General features: G+C 40.4%; 1 protein-coding gene across 1 annotated transcript in view; it reads right to left on the bottom strand.

Annotated features, from left to right (window-relative positions):
* The window catches only part of LOC124133050 (contactin-like), a 42133-nt gene extending 27260 nt beyond the window's left edge, over nucleotides 1-14873 (bottom strand). The window contains exons 1-6 of the mRNA XM_046497259.2: nucleotides 14789-14873; nucleotides 11052-11126; nucleotides 9212-9306; nucleotides 7835-7920; nucleotides 2429-2580; nucleotides 2164-2271 (exon numbers count right to left, since the gene is read on the bottom strand). Coding sequence (XP_046353215.1) covers nucleotides 2164-2271; nucleotides 2429-2580; nucleotides 7835-7920; nucleotides 9212-9306; nucleotides 11052-11112 — 502 coding nt within the window. The 5' untranslated portion in view covers nucleotides 11113-11126; nucleotides 14789-14873. The remainder of the gene's footprint in view (nucleotides 1-2163; nucleotides 2272-2428; nucleotides 2581-7834; nucleotides 7921-9211; nucleotides 9307-11051; nucleotides 11127-14788) is intronic.

Raw genomic sequence — 14873 nt, 5'->3', positions numbered from 1 at the left:
CTCACACCCACCCACACACAGTCACTCACACCCACCCACAGACACTCACACCCACCCACACAGTCACTCACACCCACACACAGACACTCACACCCACACAGACACTCACACCCACACAGACACTCACACCCACACACAGTCACTCACACCCACACACCTGCTTATTTACACACCACCGTCATATAACTGGAATATTGCGGCGTTAAACATCAAACCAAACATATTGAGTTAGAAACTTGACCAGATTGGTAAAAATACTTTATGAAAATCTGCACCTCGCGATGATTTCAAACCGATGAGTACTTAGAAGGTTGCATGATCGAAAATATAAGTACACATGTTTGAAGGCCAGTGCTTCAGGAAGCAAATCGTGTTGCCGTGTTCGTGGGGTTACGATTCGTATACATTGTGGCAGGGTTTTTAGTGTGATATGTTCCGGATCGGGAATCTTTCAGGAAAATACGATGGAAAAGCCCATAGCTCTGTGTAGCGACACTAAGTCAATATCAAAATCCTTAATGGGGTGTAGCACATGATCACTTACCGCAGCTAGTCATCATGGTGATAGCCTGTTAAATCATCCATGCCATCAGAGTATGGTACACAATAAGCAAGACACACATTGTAACCACCTCATCCCGTGATCAATTGGTCTGGGGTATGTTAACCCTATATGTAATATTCATGACATCTTCCCGAGGCAAGGGAGTTAACTGACTATAAAAGTCCAGTTTCCACCATTTTACAAACCGGATTTCGATTTCGGTGCGCGATTTTGATTGGACTATACTTAGACTCGTTAGCCCAGCCAAAATGTAACTCCATAATACCAGCCTAGTTCGGCAAGGGTCGAAACTGTACTTTTATAGTGAGTTAACTCGGGAAGATGTATTCATGCAAACTAGGAATATGATTGCAGCACTTGAGTTGAACTCTTTGTTTGTTTGGACGAATAAATATCAGAGAACATCATGCCATGTACGATCCTCGTTTTTTGGCTTTGTTGCACACTGTTACATCCCGCAAGGGGTCCATGGCTTGTCTGCCAAGGGAAGATACCCTCATTTATCATATAATGGCTGGGTTTCTCGGCAGGATAAAGCCAACGGAAAAAACGATATCCGTTGGGGTCATATGAAGATAGAGATGCAAATATCAAAGGTCAAGTAGGGACTACTTTCGCTCTTTATAAAAAAACATGGCGTAGCCCTTGTCATTTGTCGATCGAGTCAGAATTAACCATCGGAAATCTGGAGAAACTACAGGGATAATTGCTATCATTATGAAAAGAACAGTCTAATATACTGAAAATCAGTGTCTTACTGTGACGTAGATAAGGCATTTTACAAGTTTTGGCAACTTTGGAGACATAATTTGCGAAAGAATTTAGCAAGGGCAAGAGGCAAACGGGATCACTTTACATGTCTGTTCTTGTAGACCTCTGCGGCTTGGAACCTTTTCCACAAATTAAAACAGTTGGATTTGGCCGAAATATGTTCGAATTGTTATCTTGTTTCGTTTTGTCGCTGTGTGTACATCTGACTGCACTTCGTAATGTTATGACAGGACTGGCCGACTGTCAACAGCGTCTGAGTGTGGCCGTGAAGTTTCACAGACTAGGGTTAGAGTAGCTTCCCTTTGATAAAGGGCAGTTACTCTATTGGACAGACCGATGGATTGCCGCAAAAGGCAGGTAAAAACAATTTGTGCAGGCAATTGTTGTTTTGTATATATGTAGTTACACCACTGTATAAGAAATTGGTTTCTATTGGAACTTTATTGGCTACTGTCACTGTCCGATTGACACATCACTTACCCTCTGACATAATATATATTAATGCGCAACATTCCAGCAATGTTTAGGTAATATTTGTGAGAGATGGAAAGAGATTTTCGAGCAAAGAATTGAAGAATGACATTATATGATAAACAGGTTATCATGCTTGTATGTTTGGGGATGGTTATCATGCTTGTATGTTTGGGGATGGTAAATACTATGTCGCCAAGGCTTGCTAAATACAATGTTTAGTCCTAATACAGGATACTTACCATCCCCAAACACTCTCGCCTGATAACCTCTATATATTATACACCATAACAGCCGCTAATGGTGCGATGTGAAAATGGTACACTATAAATACAGATAAGTGCAAAGAAACAAACCGAAGTCTCGATTTTCCTGGACGATCCTATAAGCCTCGGTCTGATCGATCTCACAGATGAAAGACAATGTTCCCGTGGTGCGTGTGACTCCCCAGCCATAGTTGTTACCTGCAGCCATTGAAGAGCATGTACGTTACATCCAACAACAACAACAACATCATCATCATCATAAATATATATATATAATAATATAAAATTGGGATTGACAAAATAATCTTAAGAGATCCGAAATCGGAATGAATGACACAATAACACCTTCCATTACCTGAGAAGGCATACACGACCCGTGCACCATCTTCCTGGTTCGAGGTCTCGTTGAGCCAGAAGCTGAACCCCCGAGAGAAGGTTCCGTCTCCGTTCCATCGGACTCCCCCGGTAGCCCCCACGGTGACTGAGCCGCTGGTAAACCACTCGTCTCTGGGGAGAGGTAATCATAAACACATTCATAACACACTAATAATAATAATAATAATAATAATAATAATAATAATGCAAAAAGTGTGCAGAGCTCACTAATACCCTCGACTTCAACTCCAGCATACACGTGTATCTAAGTTCAAAACATGAAAAAAGCAATATTTTCTCAGAAAATTCATTTATCAAAATCAAACTATGCACTGCACCTCTCTTATTGGAAAAGAGTGAGTGAGTGAGTGAGTATGGTTTTACGCCACTTTTAGCAATATTCCAGCAATATCACAGCAGGGGACACCAGAAATGGGCTTCACACATTGTACCCATGTCGGGAATCGAACCCGGGTCTTCGGCATGAGGAGCGAACACTTTAAGCACTAGGCTACCTGACCGCCCCTTATTGGAAAAGAAAATGTACTGTACCCCCAATTGGAAAAGAATCCATGAAGTAGTTTTCACATTGTAGGTCGCACAAATGTTGAAGCAAAAAAAACCAAAAAAACAAAAAATTGAAAAATATCCATATTTTTTCAGAAAATCCATATATTGAAATATAAATTCTCACTGCACCTCTTCTATTGATATAGAAAGTATTGACCAAGTTTTCAAAGAATCTATGGCATAGTTTTCAAGTCAAAGGTCACACACAAAAATGTCCTTGGAAGGACGGACGGACAGACGGACAAACAAACTTCCTTGATATACAAAGTAGACACAATTTATGGATACCGGTAACAACTTCTTTACAGGATTTTTAAATCATCTTTAAGTTTGAACTCAATCAGTAGGTGAAAAAAACTAATAGAAGTCTTGGCCTGGTTATGGCCCATATGAATATCATAATTCTAAAATCTGACTTGTAAGGACAATTTATCGTTGAACAAATTTCTGTCTTAGTCATAAAGAAATCCCTTGGATTATTTTTAATGCAAAGCGATCTTTGGAATGTCCTTGTCAGTTTGAAGCCAAAAGAAGTATGCTGCTTCTGCCAATGTTATGCTAATCACAGATTTCATCAAACAGTAGAATTCGGTACCATCGGTGCGTGAGTGAGTATTGTTTTATGCTGCTTAAATCAAGATTTCACCCATATCATGACAAGGAGCAACAAGAAGACTGAACACACTGGAAGCATGTGGGGAAATCAAACCCAGGTCTTTAGTGTGACAAGCCAAAGCATGTACTACGAGACCACCCCATCCACAAGGAATATATTTATAACAGTAATGGAGGCAGCCGTTATATAGATCATATTACCCAAGTGTCTCTCGATATAAAATATATCAACACGGTTGATAAAAGCTTTAAACTCCCAGGCTTCCCAAGGAGTTTTATACTTTTAACGACAAGTGTTGATATATTTCATATGAAAAGACACAAGGGTGGGAGTCCATGTCAGCTAAATGTGGGAGGGAAGCCTGAAGTGATGAAGGTCTCAGACGTTTACCACTTCGGTGAAACCCACGAGCACGGGTATGGTGCTGACAAACCTAGAAACATAATTTGGGTGAACCGGGATTCGAACCCACAATCACAGGTTTCTGGCGTGCCCAAGGGACGCAACTCTGCACAGCGAATCGCGGGGCCATAGACGACTGGGCCACCCGTGCCCCCCGCCAGTTTGTAAAGAGTAATAACCAATGTCTTGTGTGTAACAAGTACAGCTAACCAGCATCAGAGTCAGAGAAATTATTGATGTCATTTGATTGTGACGTCATGGTAACAGATGACGCCACAACCTTGGTGGGTGTAGCAGTAATCTAATGACTTTGAACATGTCGGAAGGGAAGCAAAACAAATCAACCTGACACAATGAAAACCTGAAGGCAAAAACATTTCTGTGTACCGGTATTAGTTCCAACAATTCATGCAGTGCTAATTATGACACCCTGAGATCAGCTGACAATCTCATCAGCCAATATCCTTGCAGAATCATTGTACCATGGTATGCCATAATGATCTGACCTCCAATTTCTGTTACCATGGCAACATCCATCGCATGGAACAAAGCAGAATCATCCAATATTTCGTGGAACTTTCATCACAATGTCGACAAATCCATTTACATATTTCATGCACAGACATCGTCAGTACCGGAAGCTCAAAGCATTCGTGAATGATCACAAGAACTGTGAAAATAACATGCCATGTCGCCATTGAAGACTACATGATTGAAATGACTGTGACAGTGGCGAACATCATTATCATTTCAATAAAGTAGTCTGCTTAAAGTTCAACATTTTAACATATTTCAACGTCATTAAAATCAGATCATTTACCGATACCATCCATAGGTCACATCATGTGACCTTTCTAATCAGGGTAAAGGCTTCTATATTCTCAGTACAAAAGAGCAAAACATTCAGACCAGCGTATCTGAATTCTGCAGAGGTTATTTGCGTATTTAACCAATGGGTCTGTTTTTTGTTGGGTATCCACAATTTTTAGTGGGTTTTCAAATTGTTTTGACCCCCGTTTCTTTACATTTGGGTATTTTAACTTAAAACCATGTTTCATAACAATCCCTGTAAATCATTAACACCAAATGAATAGTAGTATACACATGTTTTACCAAATGTAACTGTCGGCAAATGAATTTCGCAATTAACTGATCAGTTGTAATATACACATTAGTTTCATTTCGATGGTGGGTTTTTTAAGTTTTTGTTGCATATTTGATACGCTAGATTTGATTTCTCTGCATATTTCAGAATATCTAATACATATTTTGCAAAAATACATAGCTTGTCTACAGCTCTGTTCTGTACCTTGAAAACAAAGTTACCCGGTAGTCTAAATAATAAAGACTGTCATTATATTGTTGTTGACAGTTTACACACTGTGTCACTTCTGAGTTCCGTGGCATCCACTTCGTAAAGGGAGTGCCATAGAAGGAATATTTCTGCTCGGTGTTTTTGTCTTTTCGTTAACATTGAAATTTCCTGAATTATGGTGGCAAAGAAATTCTAGAAAGCTGATATCCGATTTGCTCAAGAACAAATACATTCTTCATTTAGATCGGGCCGTCAAAGTTCCGACTACACCCGTCAACCTTCTATGGATGTGTCATCAGGTCCACTCAGAGAAGTATCATATCGAGAGTAAAAGATCCGATTTTAAAGAGATATGTTCAAGTAATTCAACATTTCAATGCACCAAAAGCCCCCAAACCATGCACATTTCATCAACACAGGCAAACATCTATTCTCACTTTGAAGGATCATTCAAGCTTTCGCGTCTGTGGAGGAAAGAGCAAGGAAATAATAACACAGAAAGAAAGCATGCTCTGATCTCCAGGGGACCCGTGAAGATCCGGGGTAGAATAGGTCTTCAGCAACCCATGCTTGCCGTAAAAGGTGACTATGCTTGTCGTAAAAGGTGACTATGCTTGCCGTAAAAGGTGACTATGCTTGCCGTAAAAGGCGACTATGCTTGTCGTAAAAGGCGACTAACGGGATCGGGTGGTCAGGCTCGCTGACTTGGTCGATGCATGTCAACGATCCGAATTGTGTGGACCGATGCTCAGGATATTAATCACTGGATTGTCTGGTCCAGACTCGATTATTTACAGACCACCGTCATATAGCTGGAATATTCCTGAGTGCGGTGTTAAACAACAAACCAACCAACCAACTGATCTACAGGACATCTATGTCCTCCGTATTCTGATTACTTGTCTCAGTATGCTTGTAGCTAGCACTATCATTACTCCGTAAAGATTCCAGCTGAACGGAAATTGGATGTCATAATCTTTGATGTGACATCACTTTCTGTGGCTTCAATACTGACCCTGTCCACTCTTCATACAGACAGTGATGGATTATGTGTCTCGCCGAAAGTAATCCTTTGTACCTTGTGAACCGTAGTGATAACTTCGTTACATATATCACAAGCAGGGCTTACACAGTTTTTGCGAGATAAGAATGGGTTGCTGAAGACCAATTCTAACCTGACTCTTCACAGGGGCTTAATCAGAATTACAGTCCAACCCATTATCTCGAATGTAGTGATATCTCAAACCTCTCCGGTCACAACCGCCTCACGATATTAATACATATAAACTTCCCTGCTTATCTTGTATTCAAAATAAAAAGACAAAGCGCTATTTCAAACCTTGGGCTTGGTCCGAACTGTGACTTTACTGTAGAATTTTGTATCTTTATCCCGAAGTTGGTATTTGCCACATTAACAGTTTTGAGAAGCATGAACATACATCTCACACAGCAGTGAGCACTTCTAGTTACGTATATATCTAGTAGCTTTACTCATGCACCTAACATCGATGTAAAAGGGCAATCCATAACTTTAAATAACATATCATTCTGAGAAAGTTTTAAGCAACACAAATGATATATGAATGCTGAGGAAAACTGAATGACAGTAAACAAAAAGATAGTATGTGTGAAGAACAACAACATGTTCATACAGACAGACCAGTATTTGACCCTACTGCACAACAAACAAACACTAACAACTTGATTCACGTCTAAAAATAACCAGCCAATGAATCACATTATTCTTGACAGTTGTAATACACTGTGTGCGTATATATGTGCCAGTGAGCATTTGCTGGAATAATTAAAAAATTAGATTAAAAAATATAACTAATAAAGTATCATCTGTAAATGTTCATCAGACAGGCATTTTAACCAATGTTAACAAAATTTTAAAATTGTGGAATTAGATTAAAATTTGGAAAGCTATGATGATGAGCATCAGTGTGCAATATAAATATCACAAAAAGGGCCATATACTGTTTCTTTCATTCAGAAGAAAAAAGGTCCATACATTGATATCAACACATTGGTTGTTCAGTTTGAAAGTTTGTGGCGTTTGATTGGCTGGTTATCGTGACTATATTAACACATGAATCACATTTTCGAGGCAGATGTAACATTCAGGGTACATAACCATGTCACGTCTATATTACCCTGAATGACAGAGGATGGAGGCCAAATTGCTCCCTGTACCAGAGTGTCAGAATTGTTAGTTTGGGCCATGAAGCAGAAACTCAGGATTGTCTACTGCTGTAGTCAGTAGTTGAGAACAAACAATCTGTTCACTTAGCTTGGCCTTACTGAACAAGCTTGTCATGCCGGATGAACGGGAAGTTCTATCTAAGGGAGGTAAGCCGGAAGAACAGGAAGTTCTATCTAAGGGAGGTAAGCTGCTCAGATTACATGTACATTCCCTCAAGATGCAAGCAAACTGTAATTTCTGTGAACATGGTGAACCATGTAATTCATATTTTTCCTACCTTCGTTGGTCGTTGGTTTCCAACCAGTTAACTATGAAACTGTGTTCCGCGATGGTATTGACGCTAAGGAGCATGGCGCCATCCTCCTGGAAAAGTCATGGAAGAGGAATCCAAATGAAAAGCATGTAGGATTAATAAATCACTTATAGACCTAAACAACGCCAAATAAACATGCAGTGAAAGATTTGGCTGTATTTACAATATCATAGTCAAAAAAGTGTAAACATTTATGGAATGGCTTAGAAATATTCAACATGGTTGAGTTTGATATCAGAACAAAGCAGTAGGGCTGCAGACGAAAAATATTCAACAACATGGGTAAAATAGTAAAACTGTATTTTGATTATTAAAAATAGACATCTGATTAGTTTCTTACCTATCCCATGGTTAATTATCAAGTGTATTAAATCTACTTTCTATGTTTCAAATTACCAAATTTCAAATTCAAATTTCTTTTGAATAGCCCAACAACCAAATTATGTATAGTCAAACTACTCTCATGGGCCTGAAATGTTGTGTCCTCAGTGTGGGACTAAGAAGAGGTGTAGACCGTGACAATAAATTATTTCCATAACAAAGCTATGATGGAGACTGGGTCTAGGGTACTTATCATGAGAAAATGGCAATATAATATCCTGGAAATCGAGGATGAAACCAATGCCACGGTAAAACAGATCCTCAATACTGAATACTTCTGATGAGACTCATCCAGTCTGAGGATAAGGTGGCTACAATATGTGACCTAGCTGACTGTGGTCATTGTCCGACAGGCTGTATTGTTGTTCATGCTATCAATCACTGGTTTGTTTGGCCTGGACTAGAATACTTGTTCGTTGTTTGGCACAGCACTCTGCAATATTCCATCTATATGGCGTTTGATCATGTAAACAATCAAATCTGGACTGACAATCAAGAGATTGGTATTATGAAGCAACAGTCCACACAGTAAGGGTACGATAACATGCATCAATCAAGTCACCGAGCCTGACCACCCGATGACATGCATCAACCATGTCACCGAGAGGCGACTGACGGTGGTTAGACTTGCTGACTTGGTTGATGCATGTCATCGTATCCCAATTGTGTAGATCGATGCTCATGATGTCAATCGCTGGATTGTCTGGTACAGACTTGATTATTTACAGACCGCCATCATAAAGCAGGAATATTACTGAATGCAGCGTTAAACAACAAACAAACAAACACAACCAAGTCACCGAGCCTGACCACCCGATCCATTTAGTTGCCACTAACAACAAGCATAGGTTGCAGGGGACCAATTCAAACCCAGAACCTCTACAGGATGAACATGTACAGGCAGTGGTGGTATTGCTGTATTAGCTCAGACAGTGTGTAACCAAACACTCCCTCACTCACCCTGCATGTGGCAGAAGCCCCCTCATAGTTGGATCTGGGGTAGGCTACAAATCTGTAACACTTGTTCTCATTGGAGTACCACTGGTCTGGGCAATCTGAAACAGCCAATCAGAATCATTCTATTAAGGTCTTTGAAAGGCATTTAGAAGTGATAAACATAAGGAAGAGAATATATGGATGCCAACTTCTTTATTATGAGGTGAGGTGAAATGGGGTTAACCTCGCGTCTAAGATTATTGCACTTATATAGCGACGTTTTATTATGAGGAACACAATGTTTCAGAGTTATGTTTACTCCTCCACCTAATGTCGGAGTAAGTATATACTCCGAAACATTGTGTTCCTCATAATGAAGGAGTTGACATCCATATATTCTCTTCCTAATTCATTAACATTTCACAGTATGGGACAACTATTAATATTTTAACATAAAATGAGTTTTTTCTCAAATCAGTATTATTAATAACTATGACTTAAATGATAAACCACAGTTCAAAATTTATATCGTGGTATGCACAGCAATACTCTCTGTCAGGGTAAGATATACGGATGAACTTCTTTATTACAATCAGGAGTAACGTTTCGGTGTAGGTTCTATAAACCGTTATCAAGCAAGTGATGTACAGAGTATGGTTGACAAGTATATATAGGTGATAGGAGGCAGTGTTTATACAGTAGAGTAGATTGGGATGTAGTTACACTGGAGGGGAGAAGAAAGTTCAGTACACAAGACAGGAGGTATGAGGTAAACATCTTAACAGGTGAAGCCAGTAGTTTAAACAAAAGGATTGTGACTGATTGGCTCCGTCTTTGATGAGGGGGGATGCAGGGGGTATGTTATAACCTTGATCACGGTTGATTGATGGTGGGAGTTTTTTAGGTTGATTTCTTCTTGGAGTTTTCTGATTTTGAAGTCTTTATTAGAATCTATACCGAACATCCCTCCTAATTGTAACAAAGAAGTTGTTAATCCATATATCTTATCTACTTACTACTCCAACCCTCAAATGCCTCTCAAGGAAGCAAAACTCGTCTCCCCCTCACCATGCTAACCACTTTACATACATGTCACACTACACTATTTCACAGACCATGGTGTACTCTGCTTCTTTGTTTGTTTGTTGTTTAACATCGCACTCAGCAATATTCTAGCTATATGACGGTGGTCTGTAAATGATCGAGTCTGGACCAGACAATCCAGTGATTAATATCATGAGCATCGACCCATGCAATTGGTTTATGATGACATGCATCAACCAAGTCAGCGACCCTGACCACCCGATCCTGTTAGTCGCCTCTTACGACAAGCATAGTCGACTTTTACGGCAAGCATGGGTTGCTGAAGACCTTTTCTAACCTGGATCTTCATGTGTCTGGTGTACTGTAAAGTATGTCACCATGATCAATGCCCTTGAGCACTGCATCCATGGTCATGCATATCAGTATCCATAGTGATATATTCTTTTACTTTGAAACATAATGATAAATAATATGGTTAAGAAATAGGTAATCAGTCAGTGTTTCCTTCAGAAAATCCTATTTGTTTACATATATTTGGCCTTACCATGGTTAATAAAATCTATAAAATAAGTGAGTGAGTGAGTATGGTTTTACGCCGCTTTAAGCAATATTCCAGCAATATCGCGGCGGGGGGAAACCAGTAATGGGCCTCACACATTGCACCCATGTCGGGAATGAAACCCGGGTCTTCGGTGGGATGAGCGAACGCTTTAACCACTAGGCTACCTGGCCGCCCCCACTATAAAATAAACAATGTTGTAAAATAAACATGATAAAGTTCAGCGTGTTCTGTGGTTCGAGTGAAGGTTTCTAGACTTACTAAACAGCTGCTGAGCCTCCACAGACAGCACCAAGGCTAATGCTAGAAGTGCCTTTATCATTCTGTCATCACTTCCTGGAAAAACAAAATTCACATTAACACAAAACAAAAACTGCACGGTGGGTGGGTGGGTGGGTGGGTGGGTGAGTGAGTGAGTGAGTGGGTGAGTGAGTGAGTGAGTGAGTGAGAGGTTTATCGCCACATTGAGCAGTATTCAAGTTACATCACAACATGTTAGCTTAATATGGGAGGAAAGCCTGAAGTTATGCATGCACAGTGGAAACCCACTTTGGCGAAACCCACAAGCATGGGTATGGCACAGACAAACATAGAAACAAACCACAATTTGAAACTTCCAATCATTGAATTTTTCATTTTTTCAAAGCAAGAGCGTCCACTAGCCTTTTTATCAAAGTCTTGTTTCCATCCTTGCCACATCAAGCCCACTTTCCTGTGCTAAATATGATTGGACTTTCGCACAAATCGATAGTCCAATCAGAGAATGTTTAAAAAAATCAACACCCATGACTGGAAAACCTTCTTATGAAAGTGATTTATCGCTGCCTGTCTTTGTCGACACATATTTTTCATCTTTTAAACCCCCCAACGATTGCCTATGTTTTTGAGTCAGGGATGAAATCGCAAATGTTTTCGTAATCTGATCGACTAGGTTGTCGCCTACGGTAGTCGCCATCTTTGTGAAGCTATAAGAGATCAGAACATAGCGTTTTCATTACAAGGGGCACAACTCATGATGTACGCGAGGTGGCACCAGGGTCGAGGCAAAAAGTGGCCTTGATGTGGCAAGGGTAGAAACTAGGCTTTGATCTAGGCTAGTGGACACGCTTGCCTCAAGAAGATGAGAATTTCTGGCATGCCTAAGGGACAAAACTCTGGACAGCAAAATGCTGCACCTTAGACGACAGAAATATGTTGATTCAAAATCTAAACTGTCTGAAACAAAGGGACTGTTTACCGTGTGCGAGTTCCTACAACTCATACTAGTTACTCTATTACTACTGCTCTTCACAAACATCTTCCAATAATTAACCATGTTTATTCATCATGTACAAATGTTGCAAAAAATTAACTACAGTTCCAGCAGGTTCAGACATCATTCATCTTATCAACATAGTGAGTGAGTGAGTTGGGTTTAACGCCGCTTTGAACAGTATTCCAGTTAATCACGGTGTGTCAGCTTAATATGATGTGGAAGGAAGCGCGAAGTGATGCAGGTCCCGGCTGTTACCACTTCGGTGAATCCCACGAGCACGGGTATGGTGCTGGCAAACCTAGAAACATAACCGGGGCGAACTGGGATTCGAACCCACAATCATAGGTTTCTGGCATGCCCAAGGGATGCAACTCTGCACGGTTAATTGCTGCGCCTGAGGCGACTGGGTCACCCGTGCCCCTCACATCACCATAAACATAAGAAAACTATGTCCAGCTACATAAACAGAATAAACCCACATATCATGATTTATTGTTGTATTTGGACTATACTGTAAAAATGTTATTTGGATTCCTGGAGATGCAGCATGTTTGTTTGTTATTTAACGCCACACCCAGGAATATTACAGCTATATAACAACAGCCTGTTAGTAATCGAATCTGGACCAGACAATGCAGTGATTGATATTTTGAACAACTATCCATGACGCTACGGTCGATGACAGGCATCAAAAAGTCACTGAGCCCGACCACCCAATCCTTTCTTAGTCGCCTCTAACGACAAGCATAGGTTGCTGGAGGCCAGTTTGAATACGGAAAGATGCAGTGGATTGACAGTGAATACCTCAAGCACGTTGTTGACCAGTCAGCTGTGAATATGTATGGTTCAGTTCACTGCAGTAGTTGTCCTAGGGGCTTAAGACATCTCCTCATAATCCCCAAGAGCCTCAGGGCAACTGATTGTATATTAGGCCAATAAGCTGATTTTCTGGTTCACTGACTATGGCTAATTATCTCAGCTACTTTTCTGACATTTATAAATTGTTTTATGACATATGGCTTTCAAAGGTTTAAATTAGCCACCCAATATGCACCCATTAACACAAATAGCCTCAAATTAACACAGTATTCACAATTATTGTCTAATTACTGTCCGGCAAGACAGATTATATGTTGTCTGAGGTAAGTTCAAGAAACATTGATGTTTTTTTCAAGGAATGCCACCATCCTAAATCAGTGTTTTTTTTGTGAAACACAAAACATTTTTAACTGAAAGTAACAAAGTCTTGCTAAAATGTACACCTTTTCACAGGCCTGCATATAAGCTGCAGATTACCAACAGAACTTTGTGTACCTTGCATACTAAACATGCTAAAGAAGGAAAATTTCCAAAACCCAATTAAAAATATACAACACTGTGCCTACTGCCTGACACTATGCCTACTGCCTAACACTGTGCCTACTGCCTGACACTGTGCCTACTGCCTGACACTGTGCCTACTGCCTAACACTGTGCCTACTGCCTGACACTGTGCCTACTGCCTGACACTGTGCCTACTGCCTAACACTGTGCCTACTGCCTGACACTGTGCCTACTGCCTAACACTGTGCCTACTGCCTGACACTATGCCTACTGCCTAACACTGTGCCTACTGCCTGACACTGTGCCTACTGCCTAACCCTGTGCCTACTGCCTGACACTGTGCCTACTGCCTGACACTGTGCCTACTGCCTGACACTGTGCCTACTGCCTGACACTGTGCCTCCTGCCTAACCCTGTGCCTACTGCCTGACACTGTGCCTACTGCCTAACCCTGTGCCTACTGTCTAACACTGTGCCTACTGCCTGACACTGTGCCTACTGCCTGACACTGTGCCTACTGCCTGACACTGTGCCTACTGTCTAACACTGTGCCTACTGCCTGACACTGTGCCTACTGTCTCATCGCCCAATGTTGTCTGTTCAGTTTGCCTTTCTTTATTTGCTGATTGAATGGAGGTATAACACATACATAAACTCAACTCCAGAGAACAATGCAGAAATCATCACCAAAAACAACATTTTAACCAGAATTATTTTTTAAATTGGTTATTATTGATTTAAAACACCCAAAGGAGAAAAAAAGAATTGAATACTCAAATAAAACTATTCACCCAGTATGAACATGATGAATGACACCATGTGAGTAACAGACAACATACTCATTGGCTTAAATCCTGGAGCTCTAGTACTATATTTGCTCAGCGGAGAACGTGAACAGGATATTGATATTTCACTGACAAACTTAAGTAGGTATGATAGATAGTTATTGAAACAGCATAGGCACATTCGCATTCACAAAATATCTGTATCGGGAGGGTTGTGGTGGCATATTTTCTTACATTAGCCATATATGACAGATTCCTAAATTTGACTAACTAAACTAAAAGTTACCCACAACTATTCAAACTTACAACATATCCTTAATAAATGTTTCTACTCATACTAAATTTAGACCGTCTTAGATCACGTCGCAAACAAGCAAGATGTCAATCAGGTTTGAAATTGTCAATGATCTGTACTTAATAAATGATTTCCCCCAGGTAAGCGAGACCAGCATGTATACATAGTTCCTCTCTCATTGTCAACCTGAGTTTATTATCAAAACCAGAAATACCTGAGCACAGGTAGGATCAAAGAGTCGCCGGCCCTACTGAAGTCGTTCACCTGACGCGGTATGCAGGTGAGGGGAACGCAATACCTAACATGTGCCAATATATGTGTAAAATTACATAAATATTACCTGAGTAGTTTATCCACTTCCGTCTTTCTATGGCGGTTGAAGCTTTACATAGAATTTAATCTGGGTCACACACCTGTGATTGTTG

The sequence above is a fragment of the Haliotis rufescens genome, unplaced genomic scaffold, assembly GCF_023055435.1.
Source record: "Haliotis rufescens isolate VD_foot unplaced genomic scaffold, xgHalRufe1.0.p SCAF_23, whole genome shotgun sequence".
Taxonomy (NCBI): Eukaryota; Metazoa; Mollusca; class Gastropoda; order Lepetellida; family Haliotidae; genus Haliotis; species Haliotis rufescens.
This window is presented reverse-complemented; position numbering and strand designations above follow the sequence as displayed.